The sequence below is a fragment of the Telmatherina bonti genome (genome assembly GCF_933228915.1).
Source record: "Telmatherina bonti genome assembly, chromosome: 12".
NCBI lineage: Eukaryota > Metazoa > Chordata > Actinopteri > Atheriniformes > Telmatherinidae > Telmatherina > Telmatherina bonti.
This window is the reverse complement of record NC_136610.1, coordinates 760,514-781,286: the sequence shown is the minus strand read 5'-3', so window position 1 is coordinate 781,286 and position 20,773 is coordinate 760,514. Positions and strand designations below refer to the sequence as shown.

Sequence of the window (20,773 nt, the reverse complement as noted above, 5' to 3'; positions counted from 1 at the left end):
TATATATATATTTATATATGCGTTGAATATACAAACACACACACACACACACACACACACACACACACACACACACGTACATATATATATATATATATATATACATATATATATATATATAAGTACATATATATATATATATATATATATATATATATATATATATATATATATATATATATATATATATATATATATATATATATATATATATATATATACATACATAGGTGTGTGTGGGTGTGTGTGTGTGTGTTTGTATATACAACGCATGCGCCATTTTTGTAAACACGGAAGCCGGGCTGACCAATGAGAAGCTGACAGGAGTTGGTCGCGTGCCCAGCGCAGATTTTGGCAGAATGTTTGGCAAACTTGTCATTTCTCTGCTGCTTCTGCTGGTTTTCCACAACGAGATCAGTGATGCGCAGAAGAAGAAAGAGGTAACGTAGTCTGGAAGTTAGAAAGTTGCAACTTCCCTCGTTTTGAGGGAAGTTTTCGCCACTCTTCCCAAGTTTGCAGCCGCTGGGAGCTAGACGTCTGAACATGCTAACGCCTGAACATGCTACATGTAGCATGTTAGCTTGCTGGTTTGTAACAAGTAGCATGTTAGCCTGCTGGCTCGTAGCATGTAAAATGTTAGCTTGCTGTCTTATAACATGTTACAGGTTAGCCTGCTGGCTTATAACATGTTACATGTTAGCCTGCTGGCTTATAACATGTTACATGTTAGCCTGCTGCTTGTAACATGTTACATGTTAGCTTGTAGCATGTTACATGTTAGCTTGTTGGCTTGTAACATGTTAGCCTGTAGCATGTTACATGCTAGCCTGCTGGCTTGTAGAATGTTACATGTTATCTTGTAGCATGTTACATGTTAGCTTGATGGCTTTTAACATGTTAGCTTGTTGCATGTTCGCTTGTTGACTGGTAACATGTCACATGTTAGCCTGCTGGCTTGTAACATGTTACATGTTAGCTTGTAGCATATTAGCTTGTTGGCTTGTAACCAAGCGGCAACCTCCGGCAGTTAAAAGTGAAGCCTATGCTAATTAAAATAATTTAATCTCGAAGTTTGGCAAATTTAGGGGCGTGTCGTTTTGATTGACAGGTACCAATCTCTGGCATCAAGTGAGAAGAACGTAGAACAACTGCGGTTTTTAGCCGGTAAACAATGTGACTTAGCTTTAGCCCACTTACCTCTGCTAGCTGGGTAACTCCTGTTATCTCCGGGTTAGCTTTTAGCTACAGAAAGCTCGGAGTTGGCTCGATGTCAATCATCCACCATGACGCTCATGGCTCCTCTCTCAGCTCCACCTCTTTGCCCATATTTGTATTTTCCGGGCGAGATGACGCTGCCAACATGGCGATGGTAGGAACTGCCCACCGAGCTTCAATTCAGCTCTTCAGAAACCTACAGGTGATGTCACGGAGGCTCTGCCCATCTTTTGTATACAGTCTCTGCTTTTAACATGTTACATGTTAGCTTGTAGCATGTTACATGTTAGCTTTCTGGCTTGCAGCATGTTACATGTTAGCTTGTAGCATGTTACATGTTAGCCTTCTGACTTGTAGCATGTTACATGTTAGCTTGTAGCATGTTACATGTTAGCTTGTAGCATGTTACATGTTAGCATGTAGCATGTTAGGCTGCTGAAAGTCTCTGTAAAGGCGGTAAAGTTTTGCGTTAAGGCACTAGCGGAGGTTCTGGTGTGTGTCCCGAACAGACCCTGCTGGCAGAGAAGGTGACCCAGATGATGGATTGGGCCTCGAAGCGGTCAGTCATCCGGATGAATGGAGACAAGTTCCGACGCTTCGTCAAGGCTCCTCCCAGAAACTACTCAGTGTTCATCATGTTCACTGCGCTGCAGCCGCACAGGCAGTGCGGGGTGTGCAGGTTAGCACAATCGGCGCACATTTCCACCCCTGTGCACTCCTTTTTACCGCCTCTTTTCTTGTCAGACAAGCTGCAGAGGAGTTCCAGGTGCTGGCTAATTCGTGGCGCTACTCCTCTGCCTTCACCACCAAGGTCTTCTTCGCTTCAGTCGACTTTGATGAAGGATCAGATGTCTTCCAGATGGTGAGTTTCATACACACACTCCTCCACCCATCAGCAGGTTCATACACACACTCCTCCACCCATCAGCAGGTTTATACACACACTCCTCCACCCATCAGCAGGTTCATACACACACTCCTCCACCCATCAGCAGGTTCATACACACACTCCTCCACCCATCAGCAGGTTCATACACACACTCCTCCACCCATCAGCAGGTTCATGGTCTTGTAGGGTACTTGTACGGTACTTGTTGACTACTTTAAGGGCACTTGTCGGGCACTTGTCGGGCACTTGTTGGGTACTTTTAGGGCACTTGTTGGGTACTTTTAGGGCACTTGTAGCGTGCTTGTTGGCTACTTGTAGCGTGCTTGTTGGCTACTTGTACGGTACTTGTAGGGCACTTGTACGGTACTTGTAGGGCACTTGTACGGTACTTGTAGGGCACTTGTACGGTACTTGTACAGCACTTGTACGGTACTTGTAGGGTACTTGTTGGATACTTATAGGGCACTTGTAGGGTACTTGTTGGGTACTTGTAGGGCACTTGTTGGGTACTTACTGGGCACTTGTTGGGTACTTATAGGGCACTTGTTGGGTACTTGTAGGGCACTTGTTGGGTACTTACTGGGCACTTGTTGGGTACTTACTGGGCACTTGTTGGGTACTTACTGGGCACTTGTTGGGTACTTATAGGGCACTTGTTGGGTACTTGTAGGGCACTTGTTGGGTACTTGTAGGGCACTTGTTGGGTACTTATAGGGCACTTGTTGGGTACTTATAGGGCACTTGTTGGGTACTTACAGGGCACTTGTTGGGTACTTGGAAGGTACTTGTAGCGTGCTTGTTGGAGACTTGTTGGGCACTTGTTGGGTACTTTTAGGTTACTTGTAGTTTTCTGTTGCTACTTTTAAGCTTAATGATGATATCCCACCTGACCTGCCGTAGTTGGTAAGAGACGGGTCTGTAGCTTGTTAGAGACGGGTCTGTAGCTGGTTAGAGACGGGTCTGTAGCTGGTTAGAGTCAGTTATAGATCTTTGATTGCAGCTGCTTTTACCTCTGTGCATATAGCTGCTTCCTTCTAAATAGTAAATCTTTTAGTTTTCATCCTTTTTGGTCTTTTTGGATTTTATGACAATAAAACGTAAAATGGAGGATTATGGGACACATGTCAACTGCTGCTGCATTTAAAAATCAGCTTCTGTTTTTGTCAACAGGCTCGCCGCTTTACATTGGGGTTTACCCTGGAGGACGAGAGAGTAGCTTCCCTTTGCCTTCGGGTGGGGTGACGGGGGCCATAAAAGGGAATACAGAGAAGTTTTCAACAAACCAGTTGCAAATCAATGAATTTTGGACAGAACAATTTGATTAACCCTGAATAAACTTTTTAAATAGCTTCTCAGCACTAATTACAGATCAAACCAACTCTAAAATATTTAAAATGTATTTATTAAGTTTTCTAAGATTAAATTAGGGCTAGCCTCTTGCCTGCTAATGCCTGAGATTGGCTCCAGTCCGCACCAGCCCTACATTTAATTGAGTCTTATGGAACATGAATGAATTAAGGTTAAATGATAATAAATCTTGATTGATCACCTGAATTACTTTTAGTGAAAGTAATTATTTAGCATTTATGTATTTGCTATGTATTTCAGGCCCTTAAATAAGTATGATGGCGCCGGAGTGTCTGTGTTGCTGATGTGTTGCACTGACTCACTGCTGGTGTCCAACCGTCAGGATTTGTTGAAAATCAGAAAAGGTGCAATCATGTGCCATTTATGATGCTAAAAAAATCTGATTATTTTTACCTGGCTGATCTGCCGTAGTTCCTTCTCTGAGTGAACGCCCCTTTAACCAGGAAACGTTGATGTCAGGGAGTACGAGCTGGCAGGCTTGTGAAGTTGAAGGCCCTGCTAACCCAATCGCCAGATGCGATTTGGTCTTCACTGCTATGTCTCCCGGTGCATTCTTGCTCCTGTCGGCGCTTGGCTAGTCCCCCTTGGTTGGACAGTGTATCAGATCTCCTCATATTGTGCCCTCATTGTTCTCCTCGCCGGGTTTCAGGAGGCGTTTTCCTGGGTAACCTCAGGCCGCTGAGCCACGCAGCTCAAGTGGCAATATGATGAAGGTGGCTGATACGAGGTGTGCACTCGTGAATGCAAGATCCGCGGTGAACAATACTTTTATTATTCAAGACTTTTTTACATCGCGATCCTTGGATGTATTATTCTTAACTGAAACCTGGATCGGCACTGGTGAGTCCACTGCATTCTCAGAGCTGTTACCTCCTGGCTTTACCTTTATCAACACACAAAGGGAAACTGGTCATGGTGGAGGTATAGCTATGTCTTAAAGAACTGCTTCACAAAGTGGTCTTTCTCCTCTATTGAACTGAGTTGTTCTGAGCTGTGAATGCATCATACCTGATCGCCTTCTGTGTGCTGTCATTTATAGACCACTGAAACATAACAAAAATTGTATCAAAGACTTTTATGAGTTTGTTGCTTCTATTCTTACATGTTATGACAGGATTTTGATTGTTGGAGATTTTAATGTGCATGTGTGTTGCCTGTCCAAGCCCATGGCCGGGGAGTTTATGGACTTGATTGATGCTTTTAATCTGACACAGCATGTTAGTGGCCCAACACAGGTGCAGGGACACACTTTGGACCTTGTCCTGTCTTATGATTTTTCGTTTCTCGATTTTTTTTTTAAAGAGGTTTGGGGCACAATCGGGTCCTTCATAAGGGAGAAATTAATAAGAGCTTGGTCTCTGGGACCATATTTTGTAAAAACGCTGTTGTTGAACCGCTGATGGAAAAATTCTGGCCTTGACCCAATCAACTTAGTATCGCCCTATCTCTAATATGGTCTCTAAGATTTTGGAGAAATGTGTCTTTGCTAAACTGTTGCCGTTTTTGGACACAAATGGTGTTTTAGACCCACTTCAGTCGGGCTACAAAGCTTTTCATTGCAGTCTGCACTTCTAAAGGTGTGGGGGCCAGTCCCAGCTTGTGGTACCCAAGCCGAGACTGAAGACTAGAGGGGACAGGGTGTTCTCCGTAGTCGTTCCAAGACTCTGGAAAGCTCTGCCCCTCTATGTCCGAGCTGCCCCCATGGTGGAGTGCTTTAAGTCTCATCTATAGGCCCACTTTTATTCTTTGGCTTTTAACACTGCATGAGTTGTGTGCAACAATTTTTTTTATTTGAAATCTTTGGAGTTTTTGAGATATTTAGCATTTTGTAAAAATAAGTTCAGCCTTGTGATTGGATGCAAGTCTTTCAAACCCAATCCAGATTGGACGTTTTGCATAATGAGCTGAAAACGACTTCAACGGGGGTTCGGAGCTCTGCACCAGTTTGCAGTGTCCGGTTTGTCTTGGTCCTGGTCTCCAGTGTCTTTTCTTGCTAAATCTTTGAAACGCTACTCTTCCAACACCGTTTGTCTCACTTCAACCATTCAGGTATCAAACTCTTCAGCCCATTCAGAGATATGTTCTAGGGCCCGACCGATATGGATTTTTTTCATACGGATACCGATATAAAGACTTTAGAGCCGATATAGGGAGCTGATATAATGGCCGATAAGTCCATCCACCAGAAAAAACTCCAAAATATCACTCAAAGCTAAAACACTGCATTCTAAGCTCATTCTTAAACTCATGTCTACCTGTTCGATATGAGCACCTATTTTCATCCATCCATCCATCCATCCATCTTCTGCCGCTTATCCGGGGTCGGGTCGCGGGGGCAGCAGCCTAAGCAGGGAAGCCCAGACTTCCCTCTCCCCAGCCACATTTGCCAACTCTGCGGGGGGGATCCCGAGGCGTTCCCAGGCCAGCCGAGAGATATAATCCCTCCAGCGTGTCCTGGGTCTTCCCCGGGGTCTCCTCCCTGAGGGACGTGCCTGGAACACCTCACCAGGGAGGCGTCCAGGAGGCATCCTGACCAGATGCCCGAGCCACCTCAACTGGTTCCTCTCGATGCGAAGGAGCAGCGGCTCTACTCTGATCTCCTCCCGGATGACCGAGCTCCTCACCCTATCTCTAAGGGAGAGCCCGGCCACCCTGTGGAGGAAACTCATTTCAGCCGCCTGTATACGAGATCTCCTTCTTTCGGTCACGACCCACAGCTCATGACCATAGGTGAGGGTAGGAACGTAGATCGACTGGTAAATGGAGAGCTTCGCCTTCTGGCTCAGCTCCTTCTTCACCACGACAGACCGGCGCAGAGTCCGCATTACTGCAGACGCCGCACCGATCCGTCTGTCCATCTCACGCTCCATCCTTCCCTCACTCGTGAACAAGACCCCGAGATATTTAAACTCCTCCACTTGAGGCAGGACCTCACTCCCGACCCGGAGAGGGCAATCCACCCTATTCCGGCTGAGGACCATGGTCTCAGATTTGGAGGTGCTGATTCTCATCCCAGCCGCTTCACACTCGGCCGCGAATCGCTCAAGCGAGAGCTGGAGATCACGACCAGATGAAGCCAACAGGACCACGTCATCCGCAAAAAGCAGGGACCCAATCCTGAGGCCACCAAGCCGGATTCCCTCAACACCTCGGCTGCACCTAGAAATTCCAACCCTCACCGGAAACGAATCCGACTTACTACCGGCAATGCGGACCAAGCTCTGACACCTGTCGTACAGGGACCGGACAGCTCGTACAAGGGGGTCCGGTACCCCATACTCCCGGAGTACCCCCCACAGGAGCCCCCGGGGGACATGGTCGAATGCCTTCTCCAGGTCCACAAAGCACATGTAGACTGGTTGGACAAACTCCCATGCCCCCCCCAGGACCCCAAAGAGGGTATAGAGCTGGTCCACTGTTCCGCGACCAGGACGAAAACCACACTGCTCCTCCTCAATCCGAGATTCGACTATCCGGCGGACCCTCCTCTCCAGGACCCCTGAATAGACCTTACCAGGGAGGCTGAGGAGTGTGATTCCCCTGTAATTGGAACACACCCTCCGGTCCCCCTTCTTAAAAAGGGGGACCACCACCCCAGTCTGCCAATCCAGTGGTACTGTCCCCGATGTCCACGCGATGCTGCAGAGGCGTGTCAGCCAGGACAGTCCCACAGCATCCAGAGCCTTAAGGAACTCCGGGCGGATCTCATCCACCCCCGGGGCCTTGCCACCAAGGGGCTTTTTGACCACCTCAGCGACTTCAGCCCCAGAGATAGGAGAGTCCACCCCTGAGTCCACCAGCTCTGCTCCCTCATGGGAAGACGTGTTGGTAGGATTGAGGAGGTCTTCGAAGTATTCCTTCCACCGACCCACAACGTCCCGAGTTGAGGTCAGCAGCTCCCCATCTCCACTGTACACAGTATTGATGGAGCACTGCTTCCCCCTCCTGAGCCGCCGGATGGTGGACCAGAATCTCCTCGAAGCCGTCCGGAAGTCTTTCTCCATGGCCTCGCCGAACTCCTCCCATGCCCGAGTTTTTGCCTCGGCAACAGCCGAAGCCGCATGCCGCTTAGCCCGCCGGTACCCATCAGCTGCCTCCAGAGTCCCACAGGCCAAGAAGGCCCGATAGGACTCCTTCTTCAGCTTGACGGCATCCCTCACTGTTGGTGTCCACCAACGAGTCCTGGGATTACCGCCACGACAGGCACCAACGACCTTACAGCCACAGCTCCGGCTGGCCGCCTCAACAATAGAGGCACGGAACACAGCCCATTCAGACTCAATGTCCCCCGCCTCACTCGGGACATGGTTGAAGCTCTGCTGAAGGTGGGAGTTGAAGCTCGCTCTGACAGGGGACTCAGCCAGACGTTCCCAGCAGACCCTCACAACACGTTTGGGCCTGCCAGATCTGACTGGCAGCTGGCACCTATTTTCATACGTTGCATTTATTACATCATGAAAAGACACTTTATTTTGTTTTAAAATGACATGTTTCTGCCACTGCTTTAACTGTTCAATAAATATGGTTTGATCAGTTTGCTTCGTTACAATTTCATCCTTTTGGCATGAATGTTTAAAATCAGCATATCTTAATGCAGTATGAATAATTATGTTTTAATGGAGACACAAAATTATCTTACTGATGTGATTGTATGCACCAAAGCATTAATTCAAGGCTGAGGTAAATATCGAGATATATATTGTATATCGTGACATGCCATAAAAATATCGGGATATGACTAAAAGGTCATATCGCCCAGCCCTAACTAATAATAATAAGTATTCAGAAGTTGTGTAAATAGCACGCAGCTACCAACTTTCACACACGTTCACGAGGCTAAACGCTAAGCGCTGCTTTCTTTGCTGCAGCGCGGCCGCGAGGCACGCAATGACAAGTCTGTAGAGAATGTAAGAGGGAAAACATCACTGTGTTTGTTTAACATTTCAACTTACCAGAGACTAAATATAAAATACTGGTGAGCAGATGTGACTTTGCTTGGCTCAGCGTCTATCTGTTTCACCGTCCGGTTTGCTCTGTCTCGGCTTCCATTTAACATACAGCTCTGTTGTTTGTCGGCTGCTGCTTGTGTGATGACATGCAGTTCTGCAGGCTGCTCAGTGTGAACTGTTGGTCTGAGCGGCACACTTCAAGGAGAAAAGGAATTTATTTGCAAATGTCCCAGTTAAATATGAAGGATTTGTTCCAACAATGCTCCCTGCAACATTTCAACACTTTGATAAATTTTAAACACATTAAAAGAGTTTTTCACATCGAACAATAAAGTCTGTCACATCTTTACTGGAGTTCAGTTCAACCATGCACATGTTTGTGCAATCCTGCTAATTCCACCCTGCTGGACGTGGGAAAAATTATAACGCTTTTTCCAAGATGTAACTTGGAGTGCTCGTGGTGTAGTGAGAGACGTCAGTGTGCTTCAATACAGGAGGTCATGGGTTCGATCCCGAGGTGGGGCAGTTAGAAAATATGTTAACTTTGCTTTTTTTTTTTTTCCCCTCAATTTCTTATACTTATGCAATGTCATTTCAATCATTCAGCATAGTTCAATAAATGGGCATTCACAGTTGCTATTATTTCAATAATTGGTTCAAGTTTGTTTTATTTCTCCTTTTAATTATTTTATTGGGTATTTATTTTTGATTGTTTAACCTGTTTTTATTATTTTAACGACATTATTTAATTTTATTTTTATTTTGTGATATTTGGCTCTTTACAGCACTTTGGCAATATTTTATTTTTTAAATGTGCTTTATAAATAAAGTGGATTGGATTGGATAATAAGGTCTAGTGGTATGACTGAAGTCCTCAACCACACACACAATACACTTTCACTCCATGTGTGTGTTTGCAGCTTAATATGAACTCTGCTCCGACCTTCCTCCACTTCCCATCCAAAGGGAAGCCCCGCAAATCCGACACCTATGAGCTGCAAGTCCGAGGCTTTTCAGCTGAGCAGCTGGCCAGATGGGTGGCGGACAGCACGGGCGTCCAGGTCAGTGTCACACACACATGAGGACTTTCTGTCCCACAGCAGCAGCTGGATGAGGATGATGCTGTGTTTCAGATCCGGGTCATCCGTCCACCCAACTACGCTGGACCTCTGCTGCTGGGATTCCTGCTGGCTGTGATTGGAGGACTGGCGTATCTACGGAGACACAACTTGGAGTTTCTGTTCAACAGGAATGTCTGGGCCTTCTCTGCTCTGGTAACACTGTTAACCCAACAAGTACCAGGAAAGTTCCGAATGATGAGTGTCGTGAAAAAGGCATACTTCCTCTGGCTGATGGGTTACCTGCACATTCAGATCTTTACCAGTAGGGTGGACTGGATGGAGAAGATTTTTCTTGGTGACCCTCATAAAATGGGTCATAATTTGAAATGAAAGCTGAATGGAAATGCAACAAGGGAAAAAAATGGAATAATCTTTTTATACAGAAGAAATGAAAAGACATTTCTAACTAAATTTAGGAATTGGATGATTTTTCCTTTCAATATTTGATTTACAAATCACAGTATTTAATCATGAATCAATTTTTCAATTTGCAATTCCTTTTTAACATTTCAATTTAAAATGTCCGTGAGCCGTCCCTTCATCGTGGTGGAGCGGTTTGTGTGTCCTGAAGATCCAAGCAGCTGTTGTCGGGGGCTTTATGCCCCTGGTAAACCCCTGGCAAACCCATGGCAAACAGGTCTCTAGGGGAGGGACCAGACTAAGTACGGCTTAGACTCCTATGACGACGACCATGGTAGAACTGCAACTATCCAGTACTTTTGGAATCGGATACTCTGTCGATTATTTTTTCGAGTTATCGAGTTTTTAAAAAAAAAAAAAAAAAAAAAAATTATTATAATTTGTAAAACAAATACTAGAAACTCAACCAGAGTAAATCTATAAATGTATATCTGTGAAGCTGTTACATGTGTTGTTACTACCTAATGCACGAGGAAAATGTTTTAAAATGATATGTTTAAAATGTTTTAGAAGTATCATGTTTTAAAATGTGCCGACGTGTTTGTGCACGCGCTCAATGTGTGGAGAAACAACTCTCAACCAATCGCGAATTTCTGCCTTTTAAAAGATTAAAAGCGTTTCAGCTGCTGCAGCATTAAGACCTGCTTTACAGCACACACACTGCACTACGTTTTCTGTCTTTTTCAGTGTGAAATGGTCCCACACTGCAACTTTTTCGGTCTTTTCCTCCCCTCTTCTTCATTCTCTGCCATTAGAGACCAAAGCAACGAGGATCTTCAGACAGAAAGCAAAGCGCTCGCTGCTGCTGGTGGAAATGTCCGTCATCAGTCCGGCTGAAACAGTCAGACTGTACAGACACACACCGTAGGCCACAGGCTCTGCTTTTATAGATTTTATACATGTTTAGAAGTTTTATATGTTTACTGAAGCAGTGATGTCGTCCCTCCGAACAGCGCAGTGGTCTGAGAATGATGCCATGATGCAGATATTAAAATATATCACCACGTGATGTTAATTAAACTGAGCCTCAATGCAAATAATTTGCCTCAATCAATTTTTGTACTCGACTTACCCGAGTTAACCGAGTAATTGTTGCAACCTTAGACCATGCGGTTAAATTTTCCCTTGCCCGGAAGGGGTCACCGCCTTGATGCCTGCACGTTGGGCCGGGGACCCTGGCGGTCCGATCCCCGGCTGCAGAAGCTGGCTCTAGGGACGTGGAACGTCACCTCTCTGGTGGGGAAGGAGCCTGAGCTTGTGCGCGAGGTTGAGCGGTTCCGGCTAGATATAGTTGGACTCACCTCGACGCATGGCTTGGGCTCTGGAACCAGAACCCTCGAGAGGGGCTGGACTTTCTTCCACTCTGGAGTTGCTCATGGTGAGAGGCGCCGAGCAGGTGTGGGCATTCTCATCAGCCCCCAGCTTGGTGCCTGCATGTTGGGGTTTACCCCGGTGGATGAAAGGGTAGTTTCCCTCCGCCTCCGGGTGGGGGGACGGGTCCTGACTGTTGTCTGTGCTTATGCACCGAACAGCAGTTCAGAGTACCCACCCTTTCTGGAGTCCTTGGAGGGAGTGCTGGAGGGTGCTCCTTCTGGGGACTCCATTGTTCTGCTGGGGGACTTCAATGCTCACGTGGGCAATGACAGTGAGGCCTGGAGGGGAGTGACTGGGAGGCATGGTCCCCCCCCTCTGAACCCAAATGGTGTTTTGTTATTGGACTTCTGTGCTCATCATGGATTGTCCATAACGAACACCATGTTCCAACATAAGAGTGTCCATATGTACACCTGGCATCAGGATTCCCTGGGCCGCAGAGAAGGCGTTCGACCGTGTCCCCCGGGGGCCCCTGCTGCCCCTGCAACCAAACCCTGGATAAGTGGCAGGAAATGAACAGATGCATGTTTTATTACAAAACATTAGCTTTTTATTGTATGAATTAATTGATTATTTTGAAATCATATTAAGCAATATATATTTATTTCACAAATAATTACTTCTTTTGAAAATGCTGTTTTGCTTTTCCAAAGACCCCCCAGGTCCTCCATAGTCCTCTGCCTCTATTGTCACATACTAGGTACTCTGCTGGTGTGTCATGTCCCTGTGTTTGTGTTTCAGTGCTTCACTCTCATCATGACTTCGGGCCAGATGTGGAACCACATCCGAGGACCACCATATGCACATAAGAACCCAAATACTGGACAAGTGGTGAGACACAAACACACAGCTGTTCGACATGGGCCTTAGTAGACCGCTGATCAGTTGTTTACCTTAGTAGATATCTATATATATCTATAAATACATATATATATATATATATATATGTATATGTTTTTTTTTTTGTTTTTTTTTTTAATGAAGTGATCATTTATAAAAGCTCCCTACTTAATCTAACAAAACGTCAGATTCTCACAATAATTTTACGTCACAACAACCAGTAGGATAAATAACATTATGGTTATATGCCTTTGTGAAAATATTTTTGTGCGCACCATCCCCGCTCTAAACTCATGGACATGCTCGTTCGCACAGCAGCGAGCACGCATGAGCTTGGACATACGTCTGCACAGCCATTTGTGACTGGCAATATACCCATCCAGCAAACCAGCCTTTCCGCACCAAGTGCAGCAGCCAATGCTTCGTATCATTGCTTGTAATATAACAGCACTTAAAACTATTATTCCTGAAAAACTCCCAGATTCTTAGAACATTTCCTCTACACAGCCATCTAAAGGAAATCTAATTTAATCAACCAGGACACAGAATACAGAGCAGAAGTGCTAAATTTTCCGACATACAAGTTAGAAGTTGCCACATCCCCCAAATTCCCGTGAATCATAACGGAGAATCTTACGAACTTAATGCTCAGCAAATTCAACTGAGCCGTATGGACCGTCCACGTTTACGCAACTGATGACAGCTCAGCCTGATTGTTTCCCAAATGCAATAAGTAGAGAGACTGCCAACTCGGAGCTGTCTGCGGCGCTGAAACGTCGGGATCTCAAGGGTCCACACCCCAGATAGACATTTTATGTAAAAATACCTGAACGCAACACCAACAACTACAAGAATACTCTACTGCACCCATGTGCAGCTCCTCGTGCCGTTGTTATGCAATTTACACGGTTATTAAGGTTTAAGAATTTTAAAAGAAAAAAAAATTCATGTCAGTATTTTAGATCCATAAAACAAAACAAGGCTTACACGTGGCGTACACGTGAACACCGCCATAACAACAGAGAGGGAGGGAAGAGTTTAACCTTACTTTAAGATGAACTCCATGCGCCTGTCTTTCTGGACAAAGTTGCTGATCACAGCGTTTTAAAACTCTTCTGTGTTTGCCTTCAGTTTGATGAGCCTCTCCTTTTCAATCGATATCAGAGCGAGAGATGAAAGTCTTCCTCGCTCTGTCCTGTTGCAGCTGTAGGTTTTGATCCGTTTTAAGGTTGAAAAAGACCTCTCCGCTGATGCTGTGGTGGCTGGAATGGTCAACGCCAACTTCAAGAGTTTTGCAGCCTCAGGAACAGTGTGTTCTAGGTCGTGTTCATGGGGTGACGTGTTTCTGGTCATCTGTGAGCTGTACAGGCCAATAAGATCGGCCTTTAGCCTCACAAAATCAAAATTCTTCCCATATTTAGCAAGGCTGTGCAGTTTTGCATCATCAAATTTGGCTGACAATTCATCAAAATTTCGATGATTGATTAAAGTCAGAAAATTCAGCTCTCCCAAGTTCTTGAATCTGGCCTCCATGTGCAAGTTGATGTTATCCAGGACGCGGTAAAACAGCTGACGTGGCTCCATCCACCCGCTGGCTGCGTGTCGCTGTGCACCAAGCTCAGCACGTTGCACCGCTGCTGAAACTGCGCATAAAATGAGTCAAAGGACTCGCGCTGGTTCATCAAGGCTTTCATCGTGTCTCTGACCCGTAGAGAGCAGAATCCTATGTCCATCACCTTGGCCTGAAGAACACGGAACAATGCGTCTGTCTCTGTGAAAACCGCGCCGTACACCATGAGGAGGAAGCAGCTTTGGAGAGCCAGATGCTGAAACCAGAGGCCAAAGTCAGAGCTGGTCCATCCCAGTCATCAGGGTTTTCCTGAATGAGCCTGAACGCCTCCAGAAGTTCTGCATAGTGGGACAGGACGGTCTGAACAAGCCTGGAGGTCCACCGGGTCGCTGCTGCGCGTGGAACGAGTCTTCTGACCGCTTCATCCAGCAGATTACTGCTGAAAGAAGCAGCAAGGCCTTCCAGAGGCTTGAAAAAGACTTTACATTCTGGGATCACCTGTGCAGACTGCGAGAGGACGAGGTTCAGTTTGTGCCGTAACAGTCAGTAAACAATGCCTCGGGTACTTTTTCTCTGATCTTTGCCTGCACTCCGTTTAGCTGTGATGCCAGAACTGATGCACCATCTGTGCGACCAGCTTGTCTAACTGGTCCAGGACACCCATGTTATAGCTGCCGATTGCTGTTGCTCTCCTGTCATCACTGACATCATCAAAGCCCAGAAAAGCCTCCTTCACCTCACTGCCAGACATGTATCTTAAAACAATGGAGAGTTGGGCCTTATTTGTGATGTCTGTGGTTTCGTCTACCTCCACATCAACAAACAGTGCAACACCCACTTCTTCTGTTATGTTGTCCCTCAGAACATCTGCAATCGCCTCAATCAGGTCCAATCAGGGGCTGATGTTTATAGTTTATTTTTCGTAATGTGTGAACCACTTTGTTATATTTGATTGTTGGAAAAGTATTTGTAAATAGTTTGATTCTGGTTCAGCAGTTTCTTTCAGGTAACTAGCATCATTCCTGCAATCAGCAGAAAACTGGACTTGACGCCGTCAAGCCAACATTTAGCTTCACGGCGCGCTGAACTTTCTGGACTGAAAACATTGTAAAGGGCAGACCACAGCATGCCTGTAAACTGTCTTGGATCCAGAAGTGATTCATGACATGACTGCAACCATGCTGCCGTCACCTGCAGCAGGAACGGTATGACGTGGTCCTGGGAGGACATCCCGGCAGTGACATGGTACAAGCAGGAGATCCACATCTTGGTCCAAACCTTTGCTGAATAACTTAGTTAAAGCTTAGGAAGGTAATGTTACTGAGAGACATTTTCTCTGGGTGAAGCGGTTCCTCGTCCTGTTTGTAGTCTATCCATCCTGTAATCATCAACAAAAAGAAATATAGTTAGTCCTCAATTTACTGTAAATCTGTAAAAACTCTTGGCTGGAGCCAAGGCAGGGGGAGGAACCAAGACAGGGGGAGAGTCCAAGGCAGGGGAGGAGCCAAGACATGAGCAGGAGGGGCCAATGCAGGGGGAGGAGCCAAAACACGAGGAGGAGGGGCCAATGCACGGGGAGGAGCCAAGACAGGGCGCCACTTTTACATCTTGCTAGCTCCCCAACATAACCAACCCCAGCTTTAAGGAAAGCATAAAGACTGCATTGAATCATGACTTCAGTTTGCGCGTGGCGACAGTGGTCCAACCAAAGCCAACCTGATGTACCAGTCCAGACGGGGGGCCGTCCTCCCTGAGCCAGGTTCTCATTAGAGCTTCATAACCCAAAACCCATAGCAACCATGATCAGCTGCTGGTGAAGGTCCAGAGTTTCCAGCTTCTCAGGACAGGAGTGGACAGCTGTCTGTCCTTCACCTGTCTGTGGACAGTCTGGAGGGAAGCTGGTAGTCCATCATCCAGCCAGGGAGCAGCCAGAATGTCGCAGGCTGATGCCAGATCTACTTTCCAGCAGGAAAACCAGGAAAATGAAGAGGATTTCATCTGTCTTTTCAGAGTTACATCCATGGCAGCAGCCAGGCCCAGTTTGTGGCAGAGACACACATCATCCTGCTCTTCAGTATCCTTCAGCTGGACCTGGTCACTCCATAGATCACACACTTGGTTTGGCTTGGTCAGATTGTCTGCAGGATGTAGTCTGAGCCTTGACTGTTGTCAGATGCTGCTGTTACCATGGGGATTGTTCTGATGTGTGAGGCGGCGACCTCTGACCTGGACATCGGAAAGAGGAAAGGTAAGCGCATGTGGATTATTCCAGTGTTTCATCTGACGAAATCAAATAACAGTTTAATCTGGATTGTATACGGTATGTGTTTAATCTGGATTGTATACGGGATCTGTTTAATCTGGATTGTATAGGGGATCTGTTTAATCTGGATTGTATAGGGGATCTGTTTAATCTGGATTGTATACGGTATGTGTTTAATCTGGATTGTATACGGTATGTGTTTAATCTGGATTGTATACGGGATGTGTTTAATCTGGATTGTAAACGGGATCCGTTTAATCTGGATTGTAAACGGGATGTGTTTAATCTGGATTGTAAACGGGATCCGTTTAATCTGGATTGTAAACGGGATCCGTTTAATCTGGATTGTATAGGGGATCCGTTTAATCTGGATTGTATAGGGGATCTGTTTAATCTGGATTGTATAGGGGATCTGTTTAATCTGGATTGTATAGGGGATCTGTTTAATCTGGATTGTATAGGGGATCTGTTTAATCTGGATTGTATACGGTATGTGTTTAATCTGGATTGTATACGGGATGTGTTTAATCTGGATTGTAAACGGGATCCGTTTAATCTGGATTGTAAACGGGATCTGTTTAATCTGGATTGTAAACGGGATCCGTTTAATCTGGATTGTATAGGGGATCTGTTTAATCTGGATTGTATAGGGGATCTGTTTAATCTGGATTGTATAGGGGATCTGTTTAATCTGGATTGTATACGGGATCTGTTTAATCTGGATTGTATACGGGATCTGTTTAATCTGGATTGTATAGGGGATCTGTTTAATCTGGATTGTATACGGGATCTGTTTAATCTGGATTGTATACGGGATCTGTTTAATCTGGATTGTATACGGGATCTGTTTAATATGGATTGTATACGAGATCTGTTTAATCTGGATTGTATACGGGATGTTTAATCTGCATTGTATAAGGGATCTGTTTAATCTGGATTGTATAAGGGATCTGTTTAATCTGGATTGTATAGGGGATTTGTTTAATCTGGATTGTATACGGGATGTGTTTAATCTGGATTGTAAACGGGATCCGTTTAATCTGGATTGTAAACGGGATCCGTTTAATCTGGATTGTAAACGGGATCCGTTTAATCTGGATTGTAAACGGGATCCGTTTAATCTGGATTGTAAACGGGATCCGTTTAATCTGGACTGTATAGGGGATCCGTTTAATCTGGATTGTATAGGGGATCTGTTTAATCTGGATTGTATGCGGTATGTGTTTAATCTGGATTGTATACGGGATCTGTTTAATCTGGATTGTATAGGGGATCTGTTTAATCTGGATTGTATAGGGGATCTGTTTAATCTGGATTGTATAGGGGATCTGTTTAATCTGGATTGTATAGGGGATCTGTTTAATCTGGATTGTATACGGTATGTGTTTAATCTGGATTGTATACGGGAAGTGTTTAATCTGGATTGTAAACGGGATCCGTTTAATCTGGATTGTAAACGGGATCCGTTTAATCTGGATTGTAAACGGGATCCGTTTAATCTGGATTGTATACGGGATCTGTTTAATCTGGATTGTATAGGGGATCCGTTTAATCTGGATTGTATAGGGGATCTGTTTAATCTGGATTGTATAGGGGATCTGTTTAATCTGGATTGTATACGGGATGTGTTTAATCTGGATTGTATACGGGATGTGTTTAATCTGGATTGTAAACGGGATCCGTTTAATCTGGATTGTAAACGGGATGTGTTTAATCTGGATTGTAAACGGGATGTGTTTAATCTGGATTGTAAACGGGATCCGTTTAATCTGGATTGTAAACGGGATCCGTTTAATCTGGATTGTAAACGGGATCCGTTTAATCTGGATTGTATAGGGGATCTGTTTAATCTGGATTGTATAGGGGATCTGTTTAATCTGGATTGTATAGGGGATCTGTTTAATCTGGATTGTATAGGGGATCTGTTTAATCTGGATTGTATAGGGGATCTGTTTAATCTGGATTGTATGGTGGATTGTGTGTGTGTGTGTGTGTGTGTGTGTGTGTCAGTCATGTGTGTAGCAGGCATCGGGCTGGTGATGCTGTTCTTCAGCTGGCTGCTGTCCATCTTCAGAGCCAAGTACCACGGATACCCGTACAGGTGGGTTCTGCTGTTGTGGACGGAGGAACGCAGGAACCGTCTGACGGAGAACGTCTCTTCCTTCTCACAGCTTCCTGATGGGTTAAACCGGTTCCATCCAGACCCGGCAGAGCCATCCAGACCCAACAGAACCATCCGGACCCGACAGAACCATCCGGACCCGACAGAACCATCCCTGGAATCGACAGAACCATCCGGACCCGGCAGAACCATCCGGACCCGGCAGAGCCATCCAGACCCAGCAGAGCCATCCAGACCCAGCAGAACCATCCGGACCCGACAGAACCATCCGGACCCGACAGAACCATCCGGACCCGGCAGAGCCATCCAGACCCAGCAGAGCCATCCAGACCCGACAGAACCATCCGGACCCGGCAGAGCCATCCAGACCCAGCAGAACCATCCGGACCCGACAGAACCATCCGGACCCGACAGAACCATCTCCGGACCCGACAGAACCATCTCCGGACCCGGCAGAACCATCTGGACCCGACACAACCAGACAACACCAACCTTTCAGAATCGTGGCAGCAATTTTGGACATCAGCTGTGTTGTTTCGGCCACACACCGGAGGTGTGTGTGTTCACACACAGACGCTGTGCCTTGACCCGGAGGTGTGTGTGTTCACACACAGACGCTGTGCCTTGACCCGGAGGTGTGTGTGTTCACACACAGACGCTGTGCCTTGACCCGGAGGTGTGTGTGTTCACACACAGACGCTGTGCCTTGACCCGGAGGTGTGTGTGTTCACACACAGACGCTGTGCCTTGACCCGGAGGTGTGTGTGTTCACACACAGACGCTGTGCCTTGACCCGGAGGTGTGTGTGTTCACACACAGACGCTGTGCCTTGACCCGGAGGTGTGTGTGTTCACACACAGACGCTGTGCCTTGACCCGGAGGTGTGTGTGTTCACACACAGACGCTGTGCCTTGACCCGGAGGTGTGTGTGTTCACACACAGACATTGTGCCTTGTAATCCACCGCAGGACGAAGCGTGCCACCCTGGGTCTGGTTGGACCTGGAGGGACTGGCTGAGGACTGGGTGGCGGTGTCTGAGGAGGTTGCTGGGAATAAACCACTAACATGCTTGTAAACACGTCTCCTTCCCAACTGGTCGCATGTGACCACAGGCAATAAAAGAGGAACGATGAATGTGTCTGCTCCCTGTCTGAATCCAGTCCGCCTCGCCTGCTGGGAGAAGACGGCACATAAAACCCTCTGATCCACTTCAGGTTCATTCAGAAAGATACAAAAAGTCTTCGTTCATGGGGGTCCAACATGAGTCCTGGGGGCCAAAACCAGCCCACCAGGGGGTCCTGTCTGACCCTCAGATCAGTTTGGTCAATTTAAGCTGAAATAAACGTGGAATGGGTTCATGTATGTCATGAAATATGTAAATAAGACAAAGTAATGATACGTTCTATATGTACAAATACACAGAGCTTTAAGTGGAACAGAGTAAGTGGTGGTCCTCCCCTAACGACTTGCTGTCAATTTGTCATGCAGATATGGAACAAAAACATGGCTGATACATGTAGATCTACAAATACATCTATAGATTAATAGTTTTATAGCACAGAAATGACCAAAAACAAACACAGCAAGTTCTAAATCAAATCCACATTTGCAAATTCAAAGAACCATGGAGACACTTTTATGAACTTCAAGCCTCATTGCTGGACATTAAAATAACACTGAAAAGTAAATACAGAAACTTAAAGTTCATTAACCCTTTCATGCATTAATTAATAATAAAACAATGAAACATTTTTGTAAAAAAAAAAAACACTGAGGTGGTTTGTTTACAGAAATACCTTCATGACTAAGCAGAGAAAAGCTTGTAAACAGGCTTCCCTACAGGACCACGATGTATGAAAGGGTTAAAAACATCAAAGGGCTTATTTAGCTTCTTTACCACACTCATTTCACTGTGTAGTTCTACTATTACTATTACTGTTATTGTAGTACTACTATTACTATTACTGTTATTGTAGTACTACTATTAATATTATTGTTGTAGTACTACTATTACTATTATTGTAGTTCTACTATTACTATTATTGTAGTACTACTATTACTATTACTATTATTATAGTTCTACTATTACTATTATTGTAGTACTACTATTACTATTATTGTAGTACTACTATTACTATTACTATTATTGTAGTTCTACTATTACTATTACTATTATTGTAGTTCTATTACTATTATTGTAGTACTACTATTACTATTATTGTAGTTCTACTATTACTATTACTATTATTGTAGTTCTACTATTACTATTACTATTATTGTAGTTCTATTACTATTACTATTATTGTAGTTCTACTATTGCTATTACTATTATTGTAGTTCTACTATTGCTATTACTATTATTGTAGTTCTACTATTACTATTACTATTATTGTAGTTCTACTATTACTATTACTGTAGTACTACTATTACTATTACTATTATTGTAGTTCTACTATTACTATTACTATTGTTGTAGTTCTACTATTACTATTATTGTAGTACTACTATTACTATTACTATTATTGTAGTACTACTATTACTATTACTATTATTGTAGTTCTACTATTACTATTACTATTATTGTAGTTCTATTACTATTATTGTAGTACTACTATTACTATTACTATTATTGTAGTACTACT

At 45.0% G+C, this 20,773-nt stretch overlaps 1 protein-coding gene across 2 annotated transcripts; it reads left to right on the top strand.

Annotated features, from left to right (window-relative positions):
• Positions 1-307: 307 nt before the first annotated feature.
• On the top strand, positions 308-19,237 carry LOC306763114 (dolichyl-diphosphooligosaccharide--protein glycosyltransferase subunit MAGT1-like). Of its 2 annotated transcripts, none has more exons than XM_079249819.1 (10): positions 308-440; positions 1,725-1,894; positions 1,960-2,077; positions 9,342-9,482; positions 9,555-9,695; positions 12,078-12,167; positions 15,757-15,820; positions 15,920-15,994; positions 18,020-18,110; positions 18,181-19,237. In XM_079249819.1, exons 1-10 carry the CDS (start codon positions 360-362, stop codon positions 18,194-18,196), a joined length of 987 nt encoding a protein of 328 aa, XP_079105945.1. In that variant the 5' UTR covers positions 308-359; the 3' UTR covers positions 18,197-19,237. The 2 variants fall into 2 exon arrangements, with proteins under 2 accessions (XP_079105945.1, XP_079105946.1); XM_079249820.1 differs by lacking the exon at positions 308-440 and adding an exon at positions 1,279-1,417.
• The last annotated feature ends 1,536 nt before the right edge of the window (positions 19,238-20,773 follow it).

What these genes read in the sequence shown, in the direction of transcription:
- LOC306763114 (XM_079249819.1), top strand. Translation starts at nt 360, where the DNA reads ATGTTTGGCAAACTTGTCATTTCTCTGCTGCTTCTGCTGGTTTTCCAC. An exon ending in ACCCAAATACTGGACAAGTG is followed by an intron (nt 12,168 to 15,756) that starts GTGAGACACAAA and finishes CTGTCTTTTCAG; the next exon opens with AGTTACATCCATGGCAGCAG. An exon ending in GGACATCGGAAAGAGGAAAG is followed by an intron (nt 15,995 to 18,019) that starts GTAAGCGCATGT and finishes TGTGTGTGTCAG; the next exon opens with TCATGTGTGTAGCAGGCATC.